This window comes from Phocoena sinus, chromosome 3 (genome assembly GCF_008692025.1).
Source record: "Phocoena sinus isolate mPhoSin1 chromosome 3, mPhoSin1.pri, whole genome shotgun sequence".
Lineage (NCBI taxonomy): Eukaryota > Metazoa > Chordata > Mammalia > Artiodactyla > Phocoenidae > Phocoena > Phocoena sinus.
In genome coordinates, this window is record NC_045765.1 from 142,062,466 (window position 1) to 142,077,972 (window position 15,507).

The 15,507-nt window shown below is 37.8% G+C and overlaps 1 protein-coding gene across 1 annotated transcript in view; it reads left to right on the forward strand.

The window, feature by feature from the left end:
* LIFR (LIF receptor subunit alpha) overlaps positions 1-15,507 on the forward strand; it is a 91,673-nt gene that overhangs the window by 33,522 nt on the left and 42,644 nt on the right. Inside the window, exons 3-6 of the mRNA XM_032628478.1 lie at positions 1,395-1,509; positions 3,941-4,077; positions 10,127-10,290; positions 15,128-15,302. Coding sequence (XP_032484369.1) covers positions 1,395-1,509; positions 3,941-4,077; positions 10,127-10,290; positions 15,128-15,302 — 591 coding nt within the window. The remainder of the gene's footprint in view (positions 1-1,394; positions 1,510-3,940; positions 4,078-10,126; positions 10,291-15,127; positions 15,303-15,507) is intronic.

Genomic DNA, 15,507 nt, shown 5'->3' on the forward strand with positions numbered 1-15,507 from the left:
ATACAGACATGTATCCACCTGCACAGTCAAGATACAGACCAGTCCGTCATTCCAGAAAATGCCCCTGCTCCTCTGCTGACAGCCCGCCATCCCCACCTCCAGCCAGCACTCGTCTATTTTCTGTCTGTAATTTTGCCTTTCAGAATGTCACATAAATTACATCCAGATATCTGCTTTAAGAAATATATGATTTGTTTTCATTTTATTTAAAAACGTTAAGAATGTTTGTAGGTGTTATCTAGCTTACTCTATAAAGAGCATTTTCATCCTTCTGCCTCTGAGTTTAGTTTTTATATTATTTCCATAATTAAAGAGGTCTTCTCTTTTCCCCCCAAATTACTACTAAATAACTTTATTATGATTACTAATGATTTCTAATGTGTTTCTAATGTTTTTGTTTTCTGTCTTACATAAAGAGCTTTATAATTCATTGCTGTAGTGAATATGATACCAATCACATGTAAAAATTAAAGAAAAAACCTTTTTAATAGAGAATTTGAGATAGAATACCTTTTTCACACTCCTAATTGCTTTTCCCCTCCCTCCCTCTTTTCCTTCCTTCCTTTTGTTCTCTCTCTTTCCCTCCCTCAAGTCCTCTCCTTTCTTTCTTTCCACTGTCTTTTTAGAATGACAGTTTTTCATTGTATAGTGCTTATGTATTCCATGATCTAATGTTATTTTATAGATGTGAGTAAATACTATTAGGACTGTAATCTTCTGAATTATTTGTTACTTTTCAGTTGTTTAGGCCTACACAAAATATATATTTTTCAGAGACTCATGTGAGTTTATTACTGTTTATGTGATGTGCTTCATAAGAATCTAAAGATTGGCTATGGGATTTCTGTGTAGGTGGCAGTCTGATAACAAGCTGTGAAGCACTAGTAGTTAGGAGTACTGAGGAGCTGTGTTTGTGGCATAGGAGGTACATAGTTTTTACTTAAAGTCTTAGAGTTTTGTTTTTTTTTTTTTAATTTTACTTTTTTGCAAATGGGGTCACTGGAGACTAAAATTCTCCCAGGCGCTCTCTTGGTCCCTTCATTGAATCCATATAGCCACTCCCTCTATTTATCTTAGTTGTCTGGAAGTGGAATTTTTGAGAGAGGCCTAACCCCTAAGTGGTCTAGTGGTTGACCCACTTTCATCAGTTTACTCACTAGCTTTTTTAAACCAAAGCTACAAAAAGAAATATAAAACCAGTCACCTCCTGTGACTGCAGGTTCATCTCTGCATAAAGAACATGGGCCTTCTGCGGACACATATGCTTGTACTTATGGCTGGGGACGGTTTCACTTGTTGACTTTTACAGTGCAGTTAAATTAATAAGCATTTTGTGTGCATGTGCGTGTGTGTGTGCGTGTGCGTATGTGTGTGTTTTGTTTCTCCTTCTCCAGGGACTCCTCGTGATTTGAAGTGTATAACTAACAATTTACAAGTGTGGGACTGCTCTTGGAGAGCACCCTCTGGAGCAGGCCATGGTGCTGCTTATGAAGTTTGCTTTGAAAACGGGTAATGGAAATACTTTGGTTAATTTATAGTTATAATCTGAAGGTTCTTTGTCTTTAAATTTAGAATATAAAGATTTTATTCTGGAAATTTTTAAAAGAAATTTTCAATCTTAGCTCTCTATTTTCTAAAAATCTGGATCTTTCTTCAGTCAGGATGGAAACAAACTCTTCTCCTGGCCACAGCTTTGATTCTTTTATCGTGTGAATGTTGAGTATGGGAAACACTTCTCATGGGCTGTGGATTCTGATCGTCTGTGGGGAAGTTTTACTGGTCTGTCCTAAACCAGTGCCTACCTGTATCAATGAAGTTCAAGTTTGACTCTACCTAACAGAAAATGTCAGTAATAGACAGGCACTTACTGTCATGTGAAAGGTCTGGAGTAGGCGGTTCAAGGCCAACGTGGGTGCACATGGCCATGAGAGGCCCAGGTTCCTCTTTTTCATGCTACTCAGCCATCTTGAGGGTGTGATCTCTTGGTTCAAGATGATGCTTCAGGAGTGGCTGTCATATCTGCCTTCCAGAAAGCAGGAAGGAAATGGTTTGCTTTAGGAAGACTTCTAAGAAGTCCTGTACAACACCTCTGCTTACATCTCATTGGCAGAACTTAGTGCAGTGGCTAAACTTATTTGCATAAGAGGCTAGGTGATGTGTTCTCATAGCTGATGGCAATGTACTCGGATAAACCTGGGGCAGTGTCACTAAGGAAAGGGGGGAAGTGGACATTAGGAAGCAAGTGGTAGGTTCCGTCACACTGCCTTACCCTCTTAGGTAATCTCGGAGTGGCTGCAAGTCCCGGAGCTTGGAGTGGAAGCCTTCGGGCTGTCTGGAAGTCAGAGCACTCTCCTTGCTCCTTCTAATCCCGGCAGGGCTCTGAGTTGTTTAGCAATGCCAGAGAAGTTCAGTGCAGAGCTCCAAGCACGAGTGTGCTGATAAGTGGTCCTAATGTAAATTGACATAAATCTGGATTTAAATACACTCAGATTTTTTTCCCAGTTGGTGTACATTTGTTGAACATTAGTCTAAGTGTGATGGTAATCTATCAGCCAGGACGAGCTTGGTTTTATTGCAGAAACAACCCTCGAATCTTATGTCCTTATTTTCTGCAGTGAAAATAAAGGATTACTCCTGCTTGTGTTTTGTGTCTATCTTGAGGTCAGCTGGCATCTCTGCCCCTTTTCCCTCCCTCAGGGCCACAGGCCAGGGGGCCCTCATCTCCCAGTGCACCAGGATGGGAGGGGAGCAGAGCCTGCCTGGCTTTTAGAGCCTGCCTGGCTTTTAGAAACTGTGACTTTCACTCACTTTCTCTACAACTAATATCACATGGCCGTGCCTTGTTTCAGAGGAGCAGGGAAGTGCAATCCTCCTGTGAATCCAGAAGGAGAGAATCCGAAAAATCTGGTAAATAGCACTACTGACCGCTGCAGAATCCACAGAGAAGAAGTTATCCTGGCCCCAGGAGTTCACGAGAAGCAGAGCATAATGAGGCTGTGGATTAAGCGCTGATGCTAATTGTCTGTGATGGTCTGAGGGAGCGTTGACTGAGGAGTGTGAGGTCCAGAGAGGCTGTCAGAAGCATGGTGGTGGAGTAGGAATACTCAGTTTTCTCAGCAGAAACTGGACAGAAAGCCATTCCAGTCTGAGAGAATATTGGGTACAATGGTATCAATGTATGAAAAAGCATGATTTAGAGAATTCGGGTGGTTTTGTATTGCTGGCACGTAAAGAAACCCACACACGTGAGGTTAGCTGACCCTTTCAAGTCCTCAGTCCTCAATTCACTTAGGAATGTGAAAAGGCCTGTGCGGGGCAGGGCGGTGATGCAGGAGACACCCAAAGTCCTTTTGCTTGAATTAAAATTTTATGGGAAATTAGAAATGTATGTGAATAACAAAACGTGTAAACATGCCCTATAAAGATACAGAGGGCCATGGAACCACAGAAGAAAAATTCACTTTTGTCTGAGAGGTAATGGGTGGGAACTAGAAGCACTTTGAAAGCGGAGCTGATGAGAACATGAGAACGTTTTGTACGAGTGAACCGTGAGGCAAAACAGGAGCAGACAAGCTGGTTGAAGTCTCAGTGATGGGGACCCTGTAGTGGTCGGTCCAGAAGGGGGGTGTGGGGGGCAGGGTGTGTGCAAAGGCAGGGTTGGGCGGGGTTTGAAGGCCATGCTAAAGCCCTAAGTTTCTTGATAGAATCGTCTCTGCTTACTCTTGACTTTCTGATACAGTCTGGTTATTTTTCCTACCACCACATTGATGGACTTACCATTTACCTCGCTTTTTTGCAGTCTTAAAATGCGATGTAACCTGTCATATTTTTGTATACAAAAGAACAAAGTATTTTCCACTGAATTTTGTGTTAATCAAGTTTTTATGAAAATTGCACTCCATTTTATCTGCTAATTAAAATTTGATTTCTTATATTGCAGGTCCCATTCTTGTTATCGATTGGAGAAAAATATTAAAATCCCAGCTCTTTTACCTGGTGATCATGAAATAACAATAAACCCTTTACATGATTTTGGAAGTTTTATAAGTAAATTCACACTAAATGAAAAAAACGTTTGTAAGTATTTGAAAAGAAGATTGATTTGAAAATAGCTCAGAATGGTGCCTTTGTTAGTATTGTGCTGCTTTATAATTGACAGGAATTTACCATTCTTTTATATATTTTGTTAAACTAATATTCTCATTTACCCTGCAACCATACTTCCAATTGTGGAGCATAGCCAAGATCAAGATGGAAGCAAACTCTTCCTCTGGTCAGTCAAATAGACGTCACACAAGTTAAGGTCCTTCCCACGGTTGGATTCTCTTCTCCTACCCCTCTACTTCGTTGATTCCTGCATGCCTTTCAGAATTCCTCAGCCATCCTTAGGAAATAGTCTTTGACCATCCCCTCCCAGAGGAGACCCCATTCCTTTCTTAACGTTCCTTTAGGCAGTCTGTATTTCTCTTTTGTGGTATTTCTCACAGTTGCATAAATAATTTATTATATAATTAGGTGCTTCCTGTGTATTTCCTCTACAAGAAAATGGGTTCCCTGAGGACAGAGACTTTGTCTTCTACACCTAGTGTCTAGTCCAGTGCCTTGCACATAGCAGGCATTTTTTATAGATGTGTTGACCGAATGCCTAGGACGTATGCTACAAGCTGGGTGGAAGCATGAAATAAATCAAGGCTCTTGGAGATGGAAATTTTGCCATGCAATGAGACCTTAAAAACTCCAGTGGTCTTGACTCTCTTAATGGTGGGGTAGGCAGGTTTGTTGCCTTCTGACAACTATTATGGGATGGCATCATAATGATATTACAGTGAGTCTTATAAGGATGACTTATTTTGAAGCAAGGGAAAGAAAATATAAGCAACTTGGTGATCTCTCCAATTTTACAGGCAAGGTGCATGTTTGGAGTGGTCTGTGTCTGACATAGCACAGATTTTGAAAGGATAATAGCAAAGCATGCTGTCCAGGAGCTTAGAACCGGTCTCATTTTCTAGCTGAAGTATTGTCTGGGTAAAGTGCTACTTAGGGCTGTTTTCAAGATAGAGAAGAGCCATGTTTGTTATTTTCTTTCTGTAGTTGTATGTGAGATACATGTGAGATGGTTTTGTGCAGATCAGCCATGATCCCAATACCCAAGAAGAAATATTGTTAATACTTACATGTGTTCTCTATGTGTGTGTGTGTGTGTGTGTGTGTGTGTGTATAAACTAAAGTTTATATTACTTTATTATAGGCTTATCAGAAGATATAGGTTTTCAAGTTATTATGTAAATAAATCTACATTATAGCTGCCTAGTATTCCATTGAATGGAGGTACCTAATTACTTTGTCATTGATTTTTTTTTTTAGCAAATTGTATTTTATTTTTAGCAAATTACATATTTTATTAAAAATTTTTTTTACTTATACTATTTTATTATAATCAATTACCACATCATTTTAAATAGAGGCCTTGTTAAAATTGAACTAGATTGATGTCTTTTTTTTTTCAGTTATACATATACATGTATCTGTTCTTTTAAAAATTCTTTTCCCATTTAGGTTGTTACGTAATATTGAGCAGAATTCCCTGTGCTATGCAGTAGGTCATCCTACTGTTGGTTATCCATTTAAAATACAGCAGTGTGCACATGTCAATTTCAAACCGGGGCGGGGCGGGGCGGGGGGGGCGGGAAGTGTGTGGGGGAGGGATAGCTAGGGAGTTTGGGATTGTCATTGATTATTAACATTGAGATTTTTATTTCTAGTCTTTCAGCATTATTACCAATGCTTTAATGAACATTTTTTGCACATACATGTTGCTGAATTTGTGTGATGATTTTCTTAGGCTAAATTACTAGAATTGGGAATGCTACATTAAAGACATCCGCTTTTTATGACTCTTGATGTCCGCTACCAGTTGTTCCCCCCACATTTTGAATCTTTTTGCATTCCCACAGACATCATATTAGAGCATGCCTGCTTGTCTGCATCCTTGCCAGGACTGGGTATTGTCTCTCTCTCTTAGTTTTGCGATTTCAATCTGATGGCCCCCAAATTATAGCGCTGTTGTTTTTATATTTCTGTGATTACTCTTTTAAATTATCATTTTTATTCTTTTCTGAACTATTTATATCCTTCGTAAATTTTCTCTCATGTTGAAATTCATCTTTTTCCTCATTAGTTCACAAGAGCTTTCTGTATAGTATGGTTATCACTTCTGTCCTATTTGCTACAAATACTTTTCCAAGTTTAAAATTTAAACTTTGTGGTGTTTTTTTATACCACCGATTTTCATTTTTATATAATAGAATCTCTTGATATTTTTCTTCATGAGTTTTTGGTTTTGTTATCATGCTTAAATCTTTCATCCATCTGGAATTATTTTGTACTAAGGTATGAGGGAATCTAACTTAATTTTATTCCAGATTTTTAAAAATTTCCCCAGGACTCTGTCAGAGAGCCAGTTTGTGCTGTCTGCTTTTTCAGTAGGGATTGCGAAGGTTCTGTCTGGGAAGCTACTTGAAGGTAAGTGTTAGAATTCGAAAGGCGAATCAGGACAGACTCTAGGTGACTTACTTGATGAATAGTTCACTGTTTTTGCATAGCATGTAATTTGTTGACAGCATTTTTAATAATAATGGGCCTCATTGTGATTTGAATATTAGATTAACAGTATCCTAACACTAAGATATTACTACTGCTACTCAAATAAGAAAAATACTGATAGGAAAATGAAAAGCAAATTAGATGAATATAAGAGAGGGAGGTGGGTCCATCAGCAAACCTTTGAACACCTGTCATATGCAAGAGACGCTGTGAAATGATAGTGGAGCTGTGCATTAGAAGATTTGGGTTCTTTGGCAGTTTGCTACTAAATAAAAGTATGAGAAATTAAGTTTTCTCCAAATCTTAAGATGCTTTCAAAAGTATACATATAAAGCAAAGAAGATGTTTAACACATATACATATATCTAATAAGCTTCTTTTTTTAAATTTTTGGCTGTGTTGGGTCTTTGTTGCTGCACGTGGGCTTTCTCTAGTTGTGGCAAGCGGGGGCTACTCTTTGTTGCGGTGCGCGGGCTTCTCTTGTTGTGGAGCACGGGCTCTAGGTGTGCAGGCTTCAGGAGTTGCAGCATGCGGGCTCAGTAGTTGTGGCACGCAGGCTTCCAGAGCACGTGGACTTAAGTAGTCGTGACACACGGTCTCAGTAGTTGTGGCTCACGGGCTCTAGAGTGCAGGCTCAGTAGTTGTGGTGCACGGGCTTAGTTGCTCCGCAGCATGTGGGATCTTCCCGGACCAGGGATTGAACCTATGTCCCCTGCATTGGCAGGCGGATTCTTAACCACTGTGCCACTGGGAAAGTCCCCTCTAATAAGCTTCTAATTGACAAGGGAAAGCACAAAAATAAGTCTTTGTAAGATTTTTAATCTCTAAGTTTCTTAAAATAACCTAAAAATTTGCATCTGTATGAGGCAGAATAAATAACGTGGATCCTATAAAAGAGCTGGGAAAGCTCCCATCTTCTGATGTTCTAAGGCAGAAGGGGCATGGAGGTTATGGGTAAAGATAAACCAGCTTTATTTAAAAAATAAACAAGACTGATGAAATTTTTTCTAGCTGCAGAGTTTGTAGTTTCTAGAAGGCAAGCTAACATTGTCCTCAAGTGTATTTTAGCTGGAGAAAAATGCAGATGACAGTTCGTGGGAGCTTAGGGGAACTTCCCTGGCATACAATGAAGAAGTATACTATGAAGTCGTGAAAAAACTATGTTTAATCTTTTCATTTGTAATTATGGCTGTTACTGTCTTTAGCTGGAAATACTAGATACGACTTGGGTTTTGAAGAATAGCCCACTGCTATTTAGATAAAATGTTAATTATGTGTACTTTTCAGGGAGGGAAGCATTTTAATAGATGAGTGTTGCCTTAATAAAGTACTCTCATGTTTAATAATTTCAAGTTACTACGTTGTGACATCTTGGAACATTTGAAGGATCCGTGTTCTTGGCAGCCTCTGCTCTGTGTGGTTGCCTTGCCACCTTGAACTTGTCCCTCCTGGCACTGAATCAGCTTGTTACTCCTCATTTGCTCCTTCTTTTGTAAAAGCAGTTTCCCGCTTAAACTTCTCGTGTAAAGCATCCTCCACTGTCCTTACGTAGCTGTGTAGCTGTTGACTGCTGCATATTTTAGGCTTTAATCCACATGTTCTGTTTCCTGTGCAACCCTAAACATTTTACGTAAATCCAGTGTAGAGCCCTGTGATCAGTACATTTTAAGTAAGTTTAGTAAAAACTTATTTTTAAGTTCCAAGACTAAGTTATATGACATATAATTTATATTAGTCTGCTTTGCCATTTTTGTTCTTCAGCACGTTCAGCCACCCTCTCTCTGTCAGTTCTCGCAGTTGTGCTGGAAGTGACTTGACTTAATGGTCCTTGAACTTCGTGGGGCAGCACTAGGATAGATATGGGGCCTGAGAGCCTGTGACTCTGGATTTCTTTCAACTTACCTTCACCTTACTGTCATTTGAGGAGAGCACAGGGAAGAAAGAGCCCTTCATACCAGAAAGCCTGAATTTCATAGAACAGAACAGGCTCATACCTTGTGTGTTTTCCACTGATCCCCACATTTTTCATTAATATACTCATTCCTTATAGGTAGGAAGACTTGAAGATGTTGAAGAATACCTTACTCTTTCGGCTACCTTTTTGTTTTGTTTTTTTTAAGTTTACCAGTTTCTCCCTGTGAGAGGCTCTATCCTTGAACGTGGTTTTTCTCTTAACCTTTTGTACTACAGCTTCAGAGCCTACTGCCCTGCCAGCCTTCTTTCTCAGGAATTGACGGTACCCTCACCAGCATCAAAAGACCACCAGTGGTCTTTTCTCAGCCTTCCTCTCTGAACTCTGTTTTCTTGGGCCTGGACGGCAACCCATTTCTTTTTATCTCAGTGATCCCAGATTTTCTCTGGTTTCCTTCTACTTCTACGTCATTCCCTCTCGGGATTCTTGCTGGGGTCTCTGGCTCCTTGAAGGTGTGACTGTGTCACTAGCTCTCAAACAAGCTTCGGCTGTTTTGCGTCAGTGTGTTATGTTCATTTCTGAGCTGCACTCAGCGAGTTCCTCTTGAGTCTGTGTGCACTCTCTGATTGGTCCCCATTCTCACTTACTGTCTGCACCTTCCCCCTCCGTTGATGGTCCTTTTTTCCCCAACACTTAGTCATCCATGGCCAGACCCCCACATCTCTTCACAATTGTCCCTGGTTCCTTTTGCCTTTCTTCCTGCTTTCTGGGCTAGTGACTTGAAGAAATCTTAGATGTTTTCATGTCTTGTGATTACTAATCCTTCATTTCTTTGATCCAGTCATTTCTTTGAAATGCCCATTAGATTTTGTCCTTTCTTTTCCATATATGGCGTCCTGAGCCACATCCTTATTACTATAGCCAGGCTTTCTCCAGCTGTCTCCTGCTGGATCACCTTATCTCTTTCTCAGTCACCTGCAGACCTGTTGCACACCACTGCAAACTAGCATTTCTGAAGGACTTCCCAGATCCTGCCAAGTACTTCTTAGAACCTTGTTGGCTTCCTCAACTCAATGCTTTGGTCACTACCACGGTCTTGCTGCTGTTTGCTGCTGCCTATGCCAGTAGTGGCTCATTGCATCCTCCAGTGGGTAACTTTCCCTAGCCTGCAGGCTGTGACTGGAGATGAGTGGGGAAGGGTGCAGAGAAAACAGATGGAAAGGTTTACCAAGGCCAGCTCTCCATAATCTATACAAAGGGAGCTTTTTTACTTCTCTCCAATGTTGTCTGCTTGGAGATTTCAGACCCAGTGACACTGGAGTGTTGTGGGAACTCACTTGCTGTTTGTATTAGAAGATGTATTATGGATTTGAAACAGCGGGCTGGTAAATAATTTTCTCAGATTTGGCTGATGAACAGCTGGGAGCTGCTTATACAAATACATACATATATTTATTCTCTTTTTTCAGTAGGAGGTGCAAGAATTTACTTTAATCCTTAATTGTTTTTTGATCAAGAAGCAGAGTTTAACGTTAGTTGATTAATGGGATTATAATATGAAAAATAGTTACTTACTTGACTAAGTTTTATCTTTTGTTTCCTTTTTTTAAGCCTTCATTCCAGATGTTCCAGAGATCTTGGATTTGTCTGCTGATTTCTCAACTGCTACATTACACCTAAAGTGGAATGACAAGGGTTCTGTTTTTCCACATCACTCAAATGTCATCTGGGAAATCAAAGTTCTACGTAAAAAGAATATGGAAATCGTAAAATTAGTAAGTTTGAGCAAAAATAGTTTTTTTCCTGTGACATTAAAGAAACTGAATACTTTTTTATAATTTTAAAGTGGCAACAGTGAACCTTTAGATTATTAAAGAAGTAAATCAGATATCCTTTGGGGGTTCATTAAAAACTGTATGCTATGCCTAAAAAACTCACTAAATTAATGAAATAATGTGTAACCATTATAGGAAGTTTAGGAAATTAAGGGAGGATTAATCCATGATTCTGCCACTTGAACATAGTAAACAATATCTTTGTGTATTCCTGTCAAACCTTTTTTATATGCATGTTTTTACATAAATGAAATTAAAAATATACATATAATTTAATTTATATATTACTATAAATTATCTAACACAGACATAAAAATAAATGTTTTGCAACATATTTAGCCATAGTAATTGTTGAGAAATCTATAAGTATAAATCTATAAGTTTGTATAAATCTGTAAGTTGGAATAAATCTATAAGTTTGAATTTATCTGAATCCAAAATAACATTCTTATATTTAATAGTACATGGTTTTTTTAATCTAATTTTAAAATCTTGTTTATGAATAGTTTCCTAATGATCCATCTTTAGTTTGTTATTAATCTAAGGAATAGTGAGATATAGCAGTGAGAAGTATTGACAGCTAGTACATGGGAATTCCCTCTTTCATCCTTTTACTCTTTTCCTCTTTAATGCACTTGAAATATGCCTAGTTATAGACTTAAGAATTAGAAGACCATGATTTTACAGTTTATTTGCCTAAGTACATAGATAAAATAGTAAAGATAATAAATAGGATTATTCTGTATTTCATAGTCACTGTATTATTTTTCCTTTTTGACAACCTATGTATTACATCCTGAAACAATAGCAGCCATAATTGTAGTTATCTTGTTTCCAATGCTTCTGGCATTCCCCTTCCCGGCACTATTGTGAAAGCTCTCTATATGTTAATAGTTTGCATCTTCACAACAGGCCCCTGGGGGAGGCTCTATTAGCATCACCCCCATTTTACAGATGAAGATACAGAGTCACAGGAAGACATTAAGTGGAGGAGCCAGGAATCAAACCCAGAGAGTTGATTCCAGAGTCTGTGCTCTTCCTTAACCAGTACCATCTGTATTGTATTACATAATCAGTATACTTATTTTCATCTAAGATGCCCTCCCTTTCCTTTTCACCTATACAAATTGAATACACATTTCAAGACCCAGGTCAAATCCTATCCCTTATTTTAAAGCCCATTCTAATTACCTCAATGTAAAAATGCCCTCTCTTTTCTTGAGTTTTAATGGCAATTCTTGTGTGTCAGTCTGATTTGCAGCTAACTGTGATATAGCTCTACCACTGTTGTCTCAAAACTATTACTTATTTAAAATTGTATTGTGTAGCTTTTTTTATGGCCTAACATTTTATATTCTGCGTTACTACTTACTGGCTTAGGATGACTTCTCAAAACCTCCTTTTTCTTATTTGTAAAATGGTGCTAATATTTGCTGTAGTAAATGATAGGATATTTATAAAGCTACTAAACAGCTATTAGTTGTTATTACTTCCTTTGGGAGCTAGATGGTTGGTTTGTTTTTTTAACTGAGGGATGCTGGAGTAAGAGGGATACTCTTTGACATGTAAGTGAAATCAAACATAAATGAATAGAAATATTGTTCTAAGGTCCTGTAACTCATTGCCCCAAGGTGTGTAACAAGACAGCAATGGCAAGATAGTAATTCCCTACTTTTTGGAATATGATCTTTGGAGAAATATCTTTCTATGTGGAAAAATAGCAAGAGGCAAGAAAAATAGAGCTAGAACAAATTAATTTTAAAAAGTTACTCCTGTCCATAGTAAAATATGACATTTTTATTCATAATTATATTATTAGTATTAGTATTTAAGGTAGAATTGCTTATAATCAGTCATTTTATGACAGGTTATAATGCTATTATTTTGTAATAGCTTAAAGATCATGAAACACTATAAATGTGAGTTTCATTTATAAGTTTAATTTATAGTGTTTCATTTATAACTTGACATTTTCTGCCCGCAGCCTCACAAACAGCTGTGGAAGCTTTGCACTGCGCAAGCCAGGATGTGAATGATGCCTGGGAGTAATGCAGCCCTCTCTCCTTCTCTCATTTTTCTCTCTTGTAAACAAGGAATTCTTTTAGCTGATTCTTTTATTATTTGTCTCCATTTTTCCAGATAGCCTGCTTATGTTGCTGTTATTATTATTTCAGGTTTTTGAGCAATGTTTTATTAACTTCCCACAATGGAAAATGAGAATTTAGTCCTGTCTCACTTCCCAGCCCAGGGACACACACTCGCACGTATGTGCACGCACACGCACGCGCTCTCTCTCTCTCTCTCTCTCTCTCCACTTATTTTTTTCCAATATCATTATGTTATAATTTTTGGTAGACCAGTATTCATTATTTGGATTACAGTAATGTAAACACTATTTATAACTGAACCAAATAGTGTTTACTATTCTTTTCCTTTTTCTTGTACATCTTCTCGTATTGTCTTGTACTTATAGTTTTTATTTGTCTGCTTCATTAATTCAATCCTAAATTCTTTCTGTGTTGTGTAAATCTGTCGAAATGTTCAAACAAACATCAGTTTTGTCTTTCTGAATACATCTCTCTGAGGGCCTTTTGACTTACTTCCTGACCCTTTTCATGTAAGAGCTCATGTGGATGCTGCCAAATATTTGTATAGCACAAAGTGTGGCAAATAGCTGAGTATTCTGAGGTTTCTCAGGAGCTCCAGCAGCCTCCACTCCCAGTAGCCAACCCTTGGTTTGAAGAGATTAATACCTGGGTATACCTATAACCCATTCAAGACAAACCTCTTTGTTTTTCAACACATTTGTTAGGAAGCTATGGTTCATCCTCATTCAGAGGATTCCTTTTATAGTTGTCTTATGATGGATCCTCTTTTTCCTGAATTCCTTGTTTCCTCATTTTGGTGGAAGCATAAATTCTAGTAGTTATTTGCTATTTTTTGTAGATACTCTCTGCTAACTGCAGTGGTAGCTTACAGATATATTTTATTTAAAAAAATTTAAATTAGTTGCCAGGAAAATTTAAAAGACTGTCAATTCCAAATATTGAGAAGATGCAGAAGGATTGGAACTTTCATACCCTTCTGGTGGGAATGTAAAATGCTACTTGATGAATACATTGAGATACTACATTTCTGAAGATGTCTATTCTGCATTCACTCATGATTGCTAGTTTAGCTGGGTAAAAGATCCTAGGCTGGAAAATTTTCTCAAGATTTTGAAGGCATTGTTCCATTTGCTTCTCATTGTAGATCTATCTTCATCTCTTGTGCTGGACACTCTTTAGGCCCCTTTCAGTCTGAAAACACATGCCTGTCAGCTTGGGAAATTCTTATTTTATGTCTTTGATTTCCTCATCTCTTTTTTCTCCTTTTTTTCTTAGAACTTCTGTTCTTTAGAAATTGTACCTTTCTGACCTTTCCTCTAATTATCTTATCATTCTTACATTCCATCAGTATTTTGCTCTATTTTTCTGAGCAATTTTTCGTAAAGTTTATCTTGCACTTTTGAATTTCTATTAATATACTTTTTAATATACAAGCGATCCCTTTTCTTAGTCCTTTTTTTAAAAAAATTTATCGTGTTCTTGTTTCATGGATGCAATATCTCTTCTTATCTTTGAGGATATCAGTGATTTAAAATTTTTTTTCTTTCTGTGCATTCTGTTTTTTCACATTGCTTTTTTGTTGTTGTTGTTTTGATCTTTGACTTTCACATTAGAACTTTTTCTCCACTTTCTGGTCATCCTGGTTGCTGCTCATATTTAAGTGAGTGGTTCTTGAAAAAATAAAACAAGTCTAATTGGAACTCTTGTTTGCCTGGGTGGGACTTGTTGGCTGGGGCATCACTGTATGTGATTAGGATGGGCTGTCAAGCTGGAAAAATCTTAATATTATTTTAGGTTTTTATCTTGACCTGTTCATATGCTCCTTAGAAAAGTTTGCTTAGACTCTTACCTGGTGAGTATGTACCTGGCCATCAGTATCCTGGGGGCTGAGTAGGGAAGAAGGCAGGAGTGCCCCAGCCTTTAGAATGCGTAGTTAGTTACCATTGCCCATCTGCTTTCCAGTGTCCAGAATCTTACCAGTATTGTTTCTTCAATTTTTTGCCCTTGTGCATCTGTGCCTTTAAAAAAAAAAAAAAATCTTGTACTTTTGTTCTAGAGGAATTTCATGAAGTAAAGAGAAAGGAAGTACATTTATTTAATCTGTTGTCTTTAACCAGAAGTCCCAAGGTCTCTTTAGTATATCCTCATATATTTGGTTGAAATCTTGCCCATTTTCCACAATTGAAAATTAAGCTTCTATGTTATTATAAGTTGCATATTTAAAAATAAAATTTGAAATATATGACACTTATATAAAAAAAAAATCCAGTCTAAAATAATAGCTTATTTTGTCGAAATGCTCTCCTCTCTTTGACTTTAACCCTTGGAGATAAAGAAAGCATTAACTGTTTTTTCTCCGTGGAAAATGGGACCATTTTAGGCAATGGTGTATTTTCTCATGAACTGTATTGAATGTTTTGGAATATTAACAACTTGTGTAATAATGAAGTAGGCCCTAAAGTTGAAGAAGTAAACATAAATGAATCATAATTATCGTTACTACAACTCTCCTTTTATGCCTTATAGAAAACAGATAGTTTTACAAAAGAACAAAGCTTTGATTTACTTAGCTGGTAATTGTATACAGTCTGTTGTGTTTTTTTTAACCCTAAGAGAAAGCAGGACATAGTACTTGGAAATAGAATTTTGTGTTTGTGTTCATTTTGTAGGTGACCCACAATACAACTCTGAATGGCAGAGATACAGTTCATCACTGGAGCTGGACCTCAGACATGCCCTTGGAGTGCGCCACTCACTATGTGGGAATTAGATGCTACATTGATGAGCCTCAGTTCTCTGGTCGCAAAGAGTGGAGCGACTGGAGCCCACTGAAGAACATCTCTTGTAAGTGCATATTTAAAGGATTTTCATTTCAGATGAATTAGATTAGTCTTGCTTAAGGGTAGGGTTTAGCTCACGGTTTTAGTTCTCTGAACCCCATTTGGATGCATGAGGGTCACCTGGGGATCTTCCAAGTCTTCTGCCCCAGAACATTTTGATTCAAAAACTCTGAGATAGGCTTCAGAAATCTGTATTTTTAAAGAACATA